This window comes from Lycorma delicatula, chromosome 1 (genome assembly GCF_047948215.1).
Source record: "Lycorma delicatula isolate Av1 chromosome 1, ASM4794821v1, whole genome shotgun sequence".
In the NCBI taxonomy this organism is placed as follows: Eukaryota; Metazoa; Arthropoda; class Insecta; order Hemiptera; family Fulgoridae; genus Lycorma; species Lycorma delicatula.
In genome coordinates this window covers 163,619,582-163,633,969 of record NC_134455.1, presented here as the reverse complement: position 1 = coordinate 163,633,969, position 14,388 = coordinate 163,619,582, and the positions used below count along the sequence as shown (strand labels likewise).

The following is a 14,388-nucleotide window of genomic DNA, read 5'->3' as shown; positions in this document are numbered from 1 at the left end:
AGCCAGATTACAGCACAAGCACACCACTATGGGCTTTATTAATGCAAATGGAAAAAATATCAATATATACTAATACAACAAAAAAAAGAATTTCACTGAATGACATTCTTATCTACGTCCGGTTCATGCCATGCAACTGAAATAACAAATGCTAATATGATAGTATAAGTTAATCTCATTCCACGTTATCAATACTTATACAGTAAAACTTGGTTATAACAAGATTCAAGGGGCCAATCAAATATGCTCATTACAGCCGAGTGCTTAGTGAGTTCCCATCTCATAATTGTAAATTTTTATGCCATCATTATCTATTATAATATAAAAAATAATACTGTATATCTAAGAAGCTGTTTTAAAATAAAATATCAATGTGTTTTGTATTATAGACTAATAAATAAAATTTTTAGACGCTAATATGTTTTTCTTTTAACCAAAACTGTTAGCAATCAGGGATAGCAGAAAAATGGTAATGAGTGTGCAGTAAAACTTACCAAAATCGAGAAAAGTAACAAATGAACACCACACCAGAATTTCTGTCACATATTTTTATGTACGAAGTGTATTAAATCTAAAAATCATTCTAATCAATTTTTTCTTCATTTAACAGAATACATCAAAACTTAATTACGTCAGTAATAATCAATCAGAATTTCTGTAGTATGTACGTTGTCATCGGCTGTTGTAGTCATCTATTAAGTATTCTTGAAAGTCTGATTTTTTGTAGAGTTCGAATCCAATCTTAGGGTATATCATCTTAATCATAGTAATCTTCCATCAAAATATGGCATGTTATATTTTTTAGCAAGAAACACTAAAATGCAAATGCATTCACTGATGCGATTACAGTATTACTGCACTGTATTTGGCTACTGGGTATCCAATCGATTACGTTAACACAATACTGTTTGAAAACTGATTCTATGTTACAGTAATGTATATTTAAACTGAAAAATATGACTAGTGAATTTACCAATGGGGATAGAACAGGTAAAATTTATCTTCAATCATACTCCTCTTCTGACTTTCACTTAAATCATTTAAAATGTGCTATAGAGTACGATGAGTCTGTTTGGACAGTTTTGAAGCATCATTGTTTGGCCTCAGTCTTTACTGGAATTTTACAAACAGAAAAAACCAAGTAATTAAAATAGCTACCAGCCTTTGTAATACCGCAATGAAACGTTTACTGTACAACATCCTGTTACAAACCTTTTATTCAACCTTCAGAGCCGACCTGAACAAACCTAAGATAGAATGTCTCAGTCTTTATGTATAAATCGTAAATGAAGAAATGAAATTTACCTTGCGTTGAGATCCAATCTAATATTTACAGACTGAGGTAAAAACTATTTGCACAATTTTATAATATATAGGGATAGCAATTTTCTCAATTTGGCTACTAGTCTCTGGCATCACAAAATGTCATACAATTTTTTTTTTTATGAAGAGCATAAAGTAAATAGGCCACAATACAAACAATTTTATTTTTTCATTTTATTGTTATCAACTTTTCAGAATTAGTAAAAACTACCAAATGTAAAACTAGAGCAAATTTTAAGATTAAAAACAAAACATATTTTGCTTTAATATCTTTAAATATTTTATTTAAGTTAATTACACATTTATTTACAATTTAATGAAACTATAATAACTATGAAAAGGATTTACTACTTTAATCAGCAGGCACACTATCGAAGACACCTCTCCTTCTCATCCTTTCAAAATGCTCCTGACAATCATAATCCCTGGAAAAAAAGAAAAGCAAGTTAGTTCTCCCCCAAACCTATAATTACTGTACATTCTCAACTGAACATGCAATAAATGAGTTGCTGACATTGATCACTATGCCATAATTACAAGAGCAAATTGCACCACACTTTGCTGTTGAAGTATGATAATAACTACACAAGTAAAAATCCTCAAATTCTAGTTCCTAATACATGTTAAAAAATAATGCATCCCAATAAAAAATGAACAGAACTTTATAACAAAATATGAATTAAAATGTACTGTTTTATAAAATATTTGTTCCAAGAAAAATTCATACCTTTTTAAAATTGTGTGAAAATAAAATTAAACTTGTAAAATTATATAAGGAAAAATTATCCTTAAAATTACAGTTCCATGGTTTTATCACAAAAAAATGTTTGAAATTGACATTAACATTTTTAATATTTAAACTGACATTAAAAAGAGCACATTTTATAATTAAATAATGAAAATAACAAGTTACCTTTTATATGATGTAAATTCCAATGTAATACTTTCTTACATAATAAAGATTAATCTAGTTTTAAAAATTGTCAAGAAAATAACACTACTTTGCTTTACAAGATATCTTGTAAAATAAGGATTTTAAAAAATCATCTTGCATTATTATGCATGATGTTTACCACTGGAGACAAAGCAGATCTGAAAATTCATGAAAAAATATGTATACTAGATACAATTTGTTTTTACACAATTATTTTTCTAAGGTCAGAGCACTATTGTATCTACAGTATGAGAACAAAGCAGGCACTGAAACATTAAATTACTTTTTTTTTTACCCTACATTAATTATTAATATTTAAACTAGTAATAAAAACAAAACACTGGTGAGGTATCTGTTACATGAACAAAATTGATATTATTTATATATAAATAAATGAAATACAAGATAACAACTACGACCTTCTTATGTAACAGACATGACTAACTTTATACTATGATGACCAGTAGCGATTTTAAATTTACTTTTTACATAATTTAATTTTAATAATATAAATTGAGGGATAACTTTTCCTGAGGATGGTTGGATGATCGCAAGTACGTGAAAGGAGACTGCAGATGACTTGTTGGTAAGGTTGTATTTCATTTAATTATTTAAACATAGCACAAATGTGCCATGTTTTAACAGTGCTTTATGTTGTGCCTTACTTGCCTTTTAATGTTGTATTTCTTATACATATTGTACCCCACTAAAGTTTTGTTTCCACATTGTTAACATTATTTTTGGGAGATAATGGAAAAAATTCTTCATACTATAAACTATCAACCACCATTGATGGACCCCTTGTTTCTGGAATTCTATGTAGTAAAATGAACTCTACTTAATCAATTTTCATTGCTCTACTATTTTTTTTAATCTTATTTTACTCGATTAAAAATAATGTAGTAAACTGTACGAGCATGAATACCTCTGCATGTACGTTTCAACGGGTTATCTAGATCTATATTATTAACTTGATACTATCAACATTTATTTAGTTTAGCTTAATCTTTAAGTAAGTGGTATGACATAACCAGTGATTATATAAAAATTGTTCACTAGAACTCAATTTAACAGTCATATACCAAATATCTTTTAACCTTATACATTTTATAAATATTTTTAATTTAATATTTCCTCATCTATCTTTGCTGCATTTCTTGTAAGCATTATATATAAATCTAATGAGATAATATTGATGATATAGCTTAACACATTTATAACAGCAGTCTTTCACATGCATGTAAATGCGTACATCTCTTGGATGAGATGTACAGTGTTGATTTAAGAATCAAGGAGCAAAAGGACAGTTTTAGTAGCATGCATGTACATAGATTGATTTCCTATCCTTCTGACTAATAGTGCCACTAGCAAAGATGGCGACAACTGCTGAACAGAAGGCTTTCTGTGTTATACAGTTTGCTAAATGTGGACCTGTAATTGCATTTCAATGTGTATACCACAGAAAGTTTAACTGTAATTCAACAAGTGATAACATTCACTGATTGTATAGTCAATCTGAAACAACCAGATGTCTGTATAAAGAGAAGAGTATGAAACAACCAAGGAAGTCTGAAGAAAATGTTAAAACATGTTAGGGAGTCTTTCCTGTATAGTCCTAAAAAATCTGTAGGGAGGCTAGACAAGAACTACCAATGCCAATGTGGAAGGAAACTAACACATACATCCATATCACTTACAGTTGTTACAGGTTTCAAAAAGCCTGTCAGCTGTGCGTGAAGCACTATGCTGTGCATGTTAACACACAATCAAAATGTTGCAACATGTAGATGACAACTTCTTGATCATCTTGTGTTTAGTGATGAGTCAACAAATCATCTAAGTAGAAAAGTTAACGCACAAAATGTTCATGGGGGGGGGGGGGGTGAATCAAAAAGTCCCACTAAATCTTACAACATTAAAATGAACTCCCCAAAGTTAAATTTTTTTCTGTGCAATATCCCAGTGGCAAGTTTACAGCCTCTTATTTTCACTGAAGAATGCATAATAAAAGTTGGTTATTTGAATATGCTGTGTACAAGATCTTTTACTCAACTGTAAGATGGACCAGAAAATTTTATTTGGTAAGATAGTGTGTCTCCTCACTGATATATGGGATCGGTTGAATGTTTTTTTCCAGCAGCTGAATTGGTTGGCATGGACCCAATGACAGAGCTTGTTTGTGGCCTTCAAGATCACCTGATATGACCCTATGTGATTTTTTCCTTTGGTATTTTAAAAGGATCTTGTGTAAGTGCCTCTGCTACCTTCTAATCCAGCCGAATCTGAGGCAGCTGTTTCTTTACTCCAGACATTCTGGTTAAAGTAATGGATAACCTCTCCTATCAGTTGGATGTGTGATGAAAGATGTTTTACATTGATCACTTGTAGGGAAATACTAGAGTTATTCTTTCATTTTATTTGTGATTTGTTACTGAAAATCACAAAGTTAAAAGTTTAGAAATGTTAAATAACTTTAAAACCCCAATAATTGTGTACACCTTATACATCACATTTCATTATAAAGATCACACCAACAATTGGTAAATATGATACTCGATGGAAAAAAAAGAAAAGGAATTGTTATAGCATCTGCTTTACAGGTCAAAGGAAACTGTGATAAGAATTTGATAAGAGCACCATTGGAAAAATTAAGCATTACAAATTTAAAAAATAGAAGTGATAGAGTTGAAATTAATTATTTAAAATATGAAATAACATCAAACTAAATATACATGATGATACAAGATATAAAAAATAACTACAAAATTATCACAATTTAGAAGTCATTCATGAAAATTATCTGTTCGTGCTAAATGGAGATGCAGAAAATTCAGGTTTCTTAAAAAGTTTTACATAGTATACAATTTAAAAATTCATTGACAGAGTAACATTGTCCTTTTAAAAGAAAATCTTATGATTGTCCTTTAAATACACCGGAGGAAGATCTTTTTAAATGATTTACTAAAAATTACACTGTAAGCTTAATATTCTTGTAATGTATTGTCATGAGTAAAATAAAAACAACCCATTGATTGGATAAATATGGTTATTCTTTTAGAAGTTAATTAAGTAAAATTATTTTTTAGCAAAGATTGCATTTTCATAAATTTAAACACACAGTTAAATTAATTTTTTTAATTTACTAAATATTGGTCAGTATGATTGATATTTACATATGCCAAACGATAGCCCATCTTGAAAAGTAGTTTTTGAAGGAGCCACAAAAGATAATATACTTCAGGTCAAAATGTACATACATAACAGAACCTTGGTGTAAGGCAGCGATGCTGGACACAGGGTCGTGGGTAGGTGGTGTAGGGTGAATGAGATTGTTCGGGCAAGAGCTATAAAAAATACAGCTTATGGCAACGCCTGAATTGGGGGAAGCCTTTGAGGACGGCCTCCATCATGTCGAACACTTGCCCCTCAGGCAGTTAAACCTGCATCATTCCTGGGTGGCTATGAGGCTCCTTGAGTACAACCTCGAAGCCCCCTTGATCCAGGAACCATATGTGGTTGGTGATAGGGTGGTCAGGTTCCGCACGATGAATGTTATTCATTCTCGTGGGAGATGGCCGCTCTCCATGACTGTAGTTGGCTCAGATTCATTGGGTGTCTTCTAGATGCCCATCGATCTGATAAGCAATTCACCATTGTGCAAATCATGAGGGGTACGCTCGATGTCATACTGGTGTCGGGATACTTCCAGCTTGGATGGAGTATCAATGACTTGCTGGCAAAGTTGGCACAATTTTGGACAGTCTCCAGGCCATCAGGGTGCTGGTTGCTCTGGACGCTAACGCAAAGTCTCCTGCCTGGGGTTCACCACTCACTGACCCCACAGGTGCTGGTCTCTAACAGTTCATTGAAGCCAGGAACCTCTACTTGTTTAATGACGCAGAACAACCACCAACTTTGGCCAACAGGTGACTTGCTACGAAGTACAAGTAGTCGGACTGTCTGGCCCGAGGCCAGTGTGAGCGATCATAACCTTATAACCTATGAGATCATTTATGGAGGCGGTCTAAGAGCTTCAGATTCAGGTCGCTATAACCTAAGGGGTCTGGATCAAGACAGGTTGCAGCGCGAGTGCACAGCTGCCTTGCAGGGGTAGGAATGGCACAGGGAGGAAATGGAATTGATGGCTGAACAATTAAAGTGCTTGAAACCCTCATGACTGTTGCTTCCGGGGAGCCGACTGTTAAACGCAGGCAGAAAGCCTGGAAAAAGAGGTGGTTCTCTGACCTTAACATGCTGCACACTAGAGTTAGGTCCGCTAGGAGAAGATACCAGCGTCACCCCCTAACAAGGATTATCATTGATGACGTGCACACTGAGGGTCTGCAGATCTACCAGTGCGCCCATAATGAGTATGTTTGTGCCATCAAGGAAGCCAGGTTCAAGTTATGGCAAGACTCCATGCACAACCCCTGGCAGCTCGAAAAATCAGGATACCAGCCAAAGCCATTGCACATGCTGTCCAGTGTTCGATGCGAGTTTGGCGGTCATGACCACACTTTAACATCTGTGGCGACTTACCAGGCAGGCGTTCCTGGATACTCTGTTTCCAGACAGTCCGGAGGGTGAAGCAGAGGTCAGTGTTAGGGCGGGGGTGCCCTTCCCTGGCATATGGGCTGTGAATCCCGTTGATATAGACCATGTGGTTTCTCAAATGGCAATGAAAAAGGAATCAGGGTTTGACCAACTTGATCCGATATATTATTCCATCTGCTGCCTGTCATAAGAGAGCAACTTGGTAGACTGTTCTCGAGGTGCCTAAGCTGAGGCTGCTTCCTGACTTGTTTGAAAGTGGCTTTGGTGAGAGTGCTCTTAAAGCCAGGAAAGGAACCTAGTGAGGTTGGTAGTTGTCGACCCAAGTTGCTTGAAAGGCTGGTTGTGGAACGGCTCTGGGAAAGCATCGAGGTGAAATGTTTTCTAAATCGAGGCCAGCATGGCTTCACAAAAGGAGTCGGCACTGAGGATTGCATCTTAAATGCTCTTGACGAAATGGAAAGCACCAACTGTAAATATGTTTTGGCAATTTTTATAGTCATAGAGGCAGCATTTCCTTCCTTGTGTTGGAGTTGTGTCCTCTATGAGTTCCCATATTGCATGACTATGTACTATCATATGGCTCTGTTTAAGGATACTCATCTAGTTCAGGAAAAATCCATTACCAGGGGAAGCCCACAAGGGTTCCATTCTCTGTCCCCTAAAATAACCAGGTTCCCGGTAAATACCAGGTTCCCCTAGCTGTGGAACCTGGTATTCAACAGATTTCTGATTGACACAAAGTGTCAATCCCAGAAGGGGTCATGGCCCAGGCTTTCACAGATGACTGTCTCCTTTTAATTCGTGGTAATTCACGACCACAGCTAGAAGACCAGGTGCAGGCAGCCTTGTCAACCACAGAGGACTGGATGGGCATTCAAAATTGAAAGGTTTCAGTGCCCAAGTCGAAGTTTATGCTTCTCAAGGATGCAGACAAATTATCGTAGTCATAACTCCCGTATTAAATACAGGGTGTCCCATATAAAACGCAACCCAACCTTATATTGGTAGGTATTGAAATAATAAAAATGCATGTGTAAATGTAAATATAATTTTTATTATTACCATCCATTACCTTACATTTAGAGTAAATGTTAGAAGTGGCCGTCATCTTCTTGAATACAAGCTTCAATTCTTTTTACAGTGTTTCTTGCAACTTTTTTCAAACTTTGTGGCTGGATATTTAATACAACTTGTTCAATATTGACTTTCAATTGTTCGTGGTTTGTTGCTGTAGGCTTTTTCTTTGAGGTAACCCCATAGAAAAAAATCCGCCGCAGTCAAATCTGGAGATCTTGGTGGCCACAAGCCTCGACCGATTTCACGATTACCAAAGAATTCCTCAACGAAATCAGAAGTTGAGCCTGCGTAATGGACACCACGACTAAGGGAAGATCCTTGTATAAGTTTATATAGGATTTGGGGGATGGTATGCCTAGAGCTCGTTTTTAAGGGCAACGGGTGCCCAGGTGCTCACCAACCACGCTAACTTGAACAAATATTTGTTTTGGTTCTGCCTGGCAGCTGATGAGCTGTACATCTGTGGGGAGGTCCAGTCAAATGAACACCTGATGTTTGACTGCCCTGCTCTTGGAGGGGGAGGGGGCAGAGACCAGGCCAACTTGGAACTTAGAGGTCAAGGGAAAAATTGGCCACTTACAAGCGGCAAATCAATGCGACAGGGAGAGCTGCATTGTCAGACCGTGTGAGAGTTCCTAGATGCGGTTGCTTTGTTCAACTGGCATTCATAGTTTACTTAAGGGAAAGACTTACCGTATTGCCGTGGGAAGCTAACCCTGAGTATGGCTGACCACCAGCCAGTTATTATGGCTCAAAGCACTATAGTATGCTTCAAAGAAAAATTCAGTTTTATCAACCAAAGATAATTTTTTCATTTAATAAACCTCAAATTTCACTTTATAAGCAACAGAAACATAATCATAATTATTCAGTGCATTTTTGGTGTTAATAAAAAAATAACAAAGCAATGTACTTACATACATGATTTCTAGTTGAATAGGGCATTTGTTTCTAACAACTTCAAACAAGCACCTTTGATGGCACGTAATATTAGATGATATTAAATTTCACACCACACATTACAAAGAATATCAGGAGTTATTACATAAAAAAATTACACCTTCGACTCTTTTTACTTTATTGATGTTGACAACCTTTGTTGCATACTTCGTCTGAGAAACAAATAATAAAGAAACAGAGTCCATAGAAATAGGATTTGGTCCATCACGGCCAATCTTATTTCGAGGAAATTGTTTTGTAAGTAGTCCCTAACATGTAAACCCTAGAGTGGTTATCCACCACCTTGTTGGAAGTAAACATTCTGTTGCCGATGTTCAATTTGCATTATTACATACTCCTGCAACATGTCTACATAACTAGCACTAGTAACCATCAACTTGGGAAAAAGAGTTCAATCACTTCCTAAACTGTCAATGCACACCAAATATTAATTTTCAAGTAAAGCTATCATATTGTGTTTGTCAAACAGCATGACGGATCTCATTATCCCAAATCTGACATAGAAGATGGCTTCTTCAGAGAAGATTACTTTTTCTGAAAAAACATTATTTTCATTGACTTCAGCAAGAATGTTCACAGAAAAATTGTAACTGCATGGTTCATTGTCATCTTGAATTGCCTTCACCAATTAAATTTTCTAAGTATGAAATTTTAGGTGCTTTTGTAGAACCTACACAATTGTCAATTGCAGAATACCCAGTTCTAAACTCCCACAAGACAATTTACCCAGGCTTCTCTGAAAATTTTCTCTTACTCTATCCAGAACTTCTTCACTATTAAAAAGTAATAATTGATCCGCTTTCATGAAACCATAGTATGCACATTGCTTTCTCCTCCATGGTAGCCATTACTCAACACAGATCATGGTGCCAGCATGTTCACTCAAGGTCATCAGTAACTGTACAATCTACACTAATCTTTAAAAGAAACAACATGTGCTACAATACTTTGTTCATTTCTTATTAACCCCTCAGATGCACTGAATAATTTATGTTCACCTCATAATATTACAATTGATGATAATTCCATTAATGCAATTATTTGTAAAACATTTGTTACATGGTTACAAACCATCTAGTGAATAAGTGTATACATTATTGAATAAACTGCTATTTCATTCAAGACTCTTTAATAATTAAAAGCACATTCTTTCAATTCTTTTATGCATGCATGTGTGTGCAGAAAATATGATTGCTAAGATTTACAAGGATAGAAAGTTTTAAAATTCATAACAGCCAATCTCATTTCCAAATTTAGATGTATAATAAACCAAAATACATTTTTTGTCTTTCCAAGAGAGTGCAGAAGAAAATCACCACCCAGCTAAAAAGATTTGTAAAAAATTATTCAGTTTTAAGTGGCTGGCCATAATCTAGTGTAACCCCTGTTACCAACATAAAAAGGAAATATATATATATATTTTGTTCTGGCTCCATCTATGGGGGAACAACTCTTTTTCCTGAGGCTACAATTATGGTGGAAAATCCTGTTCAATATAATCCTGCTTCATACAAAAATGGCTAACTGGCAGCAGTAAATATACCTTTTATATAAATTGAAGCTGTTAATTTTTGTAAAATATAACTTACTTATAAAAATTGGCATATCGCTCACTTCTTTTGTCTTTAACCAATATTTTAAAAGCCAATCCACTAACCAACGATGCAACAAATGCAATTCCAAGTTGCATTTTAACTTGGGATTCAAACAGTCGCCGCATCTGCGGCTTTGGTAGCTTTGTTACTGCAGACATCTGAAAAAAAATTTTTAAATAGAAACATCAGTTATATTAAGTTCAGTTAAAACATCATGATGTCAAAACATCAGTTATATATAAATATCTTACTTGATACATTGCATTATTCCATAGAATGATTCAGGAGGAAAGGGAACTAATTCTAGAACTTGAAATAAGGGAAAAACTTTATCAAGTTATGGCTAGCCAAAACTTTTGTCTGGATTTCAGTTCCCCCAGTGAAATGAGGTCATAGTGAAATTTTTAAGACATTATATAAGGGCTTAATGGTTTCTTATATTTTTTGACCTGAAAAATTCATGATATCCAATGTAAAACACAAACATAAAACACATTTTTTTAGATTTTTAGGGCAATAAAATTGTTATATTACTAGTAAGTAAATGCATAAATTGTATTATAAAAATGTGTATAGAATCTAATTATAACAAAATTGACATAATATCTATAAAACATTTAAAAAATATTATTAAAAACAGAACAGAAAAGTATTATGAATTTTTAAAAATATGTTTTAAGTGAAATAAATTTAAATTTTAGTTTATTTTTGAAAATAAAGTATTTAGCGTCTTTGAGATACTCTTAAACAGTAACAATATTTCTTCCACTTTAATCTCCATCTGCGTTGAAAGTATGCATCCTTTCTTTTTCCTGTTTAGCCTCCGGTAACTACCGTTTAGATAATACTTCAGAGTATGAATGAGAATGATATGTATGAGTGTGAATGAAGTGTAGTCTTGTACATTCTCAGTTCGACCATACCGGAGATGTGTGGTTAATTGAAACCCAACCACCAAAGAACACCAGTATCCACGATCTAGTATTCAAGTCCGTGTAAAAATAGCTGGCTTTATTAGGACTTGAACGCTGGAACTCTCGACTTCCAAATCAGCTGATTTGGGAAGATAGACTAGACCAACCCGGTGGGTGGAAGTATGCGTCCTGGACGAGTAGTTCCAAACTGTAAAGTATTTAATAATTAAAACTCCCAAAGCTCTTGTTTCATCTGAATGTCCACCAGTACAAGTGATAAAAGGAAGAGCATTCTTCAGATGGTACAGCTAGGTGACACACCAGTGACTGCTACTCTGTCAATGGGTTAATAAAAAAAATTACCATTTAATTCCACTGGTACTATTTTTGGAGGAAGCTACTTTTAATTTAAAAACACACTAAATACACATCAGTGATCTAAAGAAACCAATATGTGTAAATAAAATAAATAAATGACATGGTTGTTTGTTTTTCATTTAAGTTTCTCCATACGTAAGTCTATGTTAGAAACAAAAGCAAATTCTTTAAAGGGATAAAAGACAATTCCTATATTTAGTTTTTAGCACAGCGATAGATCAAAAACCCTTTTCACAGAGATAAGACGAAAGGGATTAATAATATTTCCATGCAACTAAATTTTCATATTCACTTTGCACTTTGACAAGCATGTTTGTATTTATATCTTCAAATGTGAATTGTAGTAATAATACTGCTTTATTGGCAGACATTTTGATGAGCTGGTCGTGAATCTCAACTGGTAACTTAGCAGCTGCAACATTTTCGCTACATGGATTCAATACCCATCTCTTTGAAAAATCTTCCAGATTATCCACTTTGCATAAGAACACAATTAAAAAAAAACACAGTTACACCATTTGACCGCACACTAAAAAATCAAAACCTCAAATATTATTTTCAATGAAACTACACCTTTAGAACATAAATAAGGGCTTCACATTCGAAACTAAACAGACATTCTGCAATCCCTTATGCCACTACTGCTGAGAGCACAACATGCTCAGACATATATTGTGCACACTCACTCAAATATGGCTCTCTCACAGCAAATATTATACAAGAAGACCAAATTAAGAGGAGCACATCAAGTTGGAACTTGTAGATTGCTCATGTTTACACACTTCATACATGTACATTCATACCCAACGCTATCAACGCACCTAAATAGCTTTAACTAGATTTCATTGGGTTTGGGTTGGGGGTCACGAAATATTCATTTTGTATTTTTTTTTTTTTACTTTTTGGGGTCATAGAGCTATTAAGGCTGAGAATAACTGCCAAATCTTGTAGCTGAATTTCCAGCAACAATTTTTACCTATTTTATTCAATTTTTCAGGCCACAAAATAAAAAACCTAAATCTACACCTATATTCCAACCACAAACAGGGTGATCTGAAGAAACCCCATAGGCTGTAGTTGAATCAAATTACTTCAGCAACCTAAAACAAATAAAATAAACAAAAAATACAAATATAAATATTTCTTTTGATGCAATTCTTGCTATATATAATAAATTTTTAATCCTCCTACAACAGTAAAACAGTTATGGTACAGTTCTACATAAGACACTATGGTTTCTTATGTTTCTTAAGTTTAACCCTAATAAAGTAAAGCACTTAAATTTATCATAATATTCCAACCGCATTCACATTGGCGGTCTGAAGCGACACATTTGCTTCATTTTTCCACGAAAAAAAATTATACAAAAATAATATTTCTACAATAAAATCCTTAGAATAAAACACAGAAAAAATTACATCTTTTTTCTTCATTTCTTGCTTGTTTTTTTTTTTTTAATTCATTATTTTTTGTTTTTCTTTGTTATTTTTCTGATTAAAACTCTCTAATATAACTAAAAATTTCAATATGACCTCAATTCCCCTAGGGAACTAAAATCCAGGCAAAATGTTTTGCTACCTGTTTTTTAATGCATTTTCAAACATATGTTACTTTTTTCCTTATTTCAAGCTCTAAATTTAGATCCCTTCCCTCCAGAATCACCTGTATATTTCAGGTATGATCTATTGAAAGTCACTGGATTTAGATCCCCTTGATTTTTTATGTTCAACATTTATGCAAATACCAGAAAACACTTCCTTCCACTAATAACATATCCTACATGTCAAATCTTGTAGGACAATGCTGCTAGACCATTTTCTAGAAACCCAACGGGTTGGTCTAGTGGTGAACTCATCATTGCAAATCCCCTTGATTTCAAAGTCAAGAATTCTACAGTTCAGATCCTAGTAAAGGCAGTTTACATTTTTATACAAATTTGAATGCTAGGTCGTGGATACTAGTGTGTTCTTTGGTGATTAATTTACATTCATACATATATCTTAAATCTCTGAAGTAATACCTTACAATGGATCAAGAAAAAAGATCCATTTTCTGGTACATTACCAGTAAGTAATGCTGTGTAACCCCCAGCCTGATGGGAGTGCAATGATAATAATACACTACCGAGTTCTAGCCTCACACATATTTATTAAAACAAAATATTCGTGTAAGGTCATTCCTTGATCATTATTTCCCCACAATTTGAAGTAAGATTTTTTAAATTTATTATAAGAGTAAGCAATGCACGTATGATAAATAAAATTCCTTAGCTTATTACTGCCGCTGGTACAGAGTTAACTCCGTACTGACGAAATTAGTAAACACTATTACTACAGTTTCTCGTGATCAGCATACACTAACGACATTGTAAAAATAACATTTTTAACAGTACGTCTATTCAATTAAAAATCCTAAATTCCACTCACATAAGCATTTATGATAGGTAAATTTACACAATAAAATAAAGCAAAAACAAATTACGGTACCTTAAACGAGATCGAGCTTCCTTTGTAAAAGATGAATCAAAGATCGTTTGATACGTGCAAGGACGTTCTTCCCCAACGATTACCTCTACCTTCCCAATGATTACAGTGCATCTTAAATTACATCTCACTAAATAAATAGCTATAAATTAATTAAAAAACTTAAAAAT

The 14,388-nt window shown here is 34.1% G+C and overlaps 1 protein-coding gene across 1 annotated transcript; it reads right to left on the bottom strand.

Moving 5' to 3' along the window:
* Positions 1-1,579: 1,579 nt before the first annotated feature.
* On the bottom strand, positions 1,580-14,377 carry LOC142325169 (cytochrome c oxidase subunit 6C-like). Its single transcript, XM_075366589.1, has 3 exons — positions 14,222-14,377; positions 10,438-10,601; positions 1,580-1,748 (listed from the first exon to the last, which is right to left on the bottom strand). The coding sequence occupies exons 2-3, from the start codon at positions 10,599-10,601 to the stop codon at positions 1,676-1,678; spliced, it is 237 nt and encodes a 78-aa protein (XP_075222704.1). The 5' UTR covers positions 14,222-14,377; the 3' UTR covers positions 1,580-1,675.
* Positions 14,378-14,388: the final 11 nt, after the last annotated feature.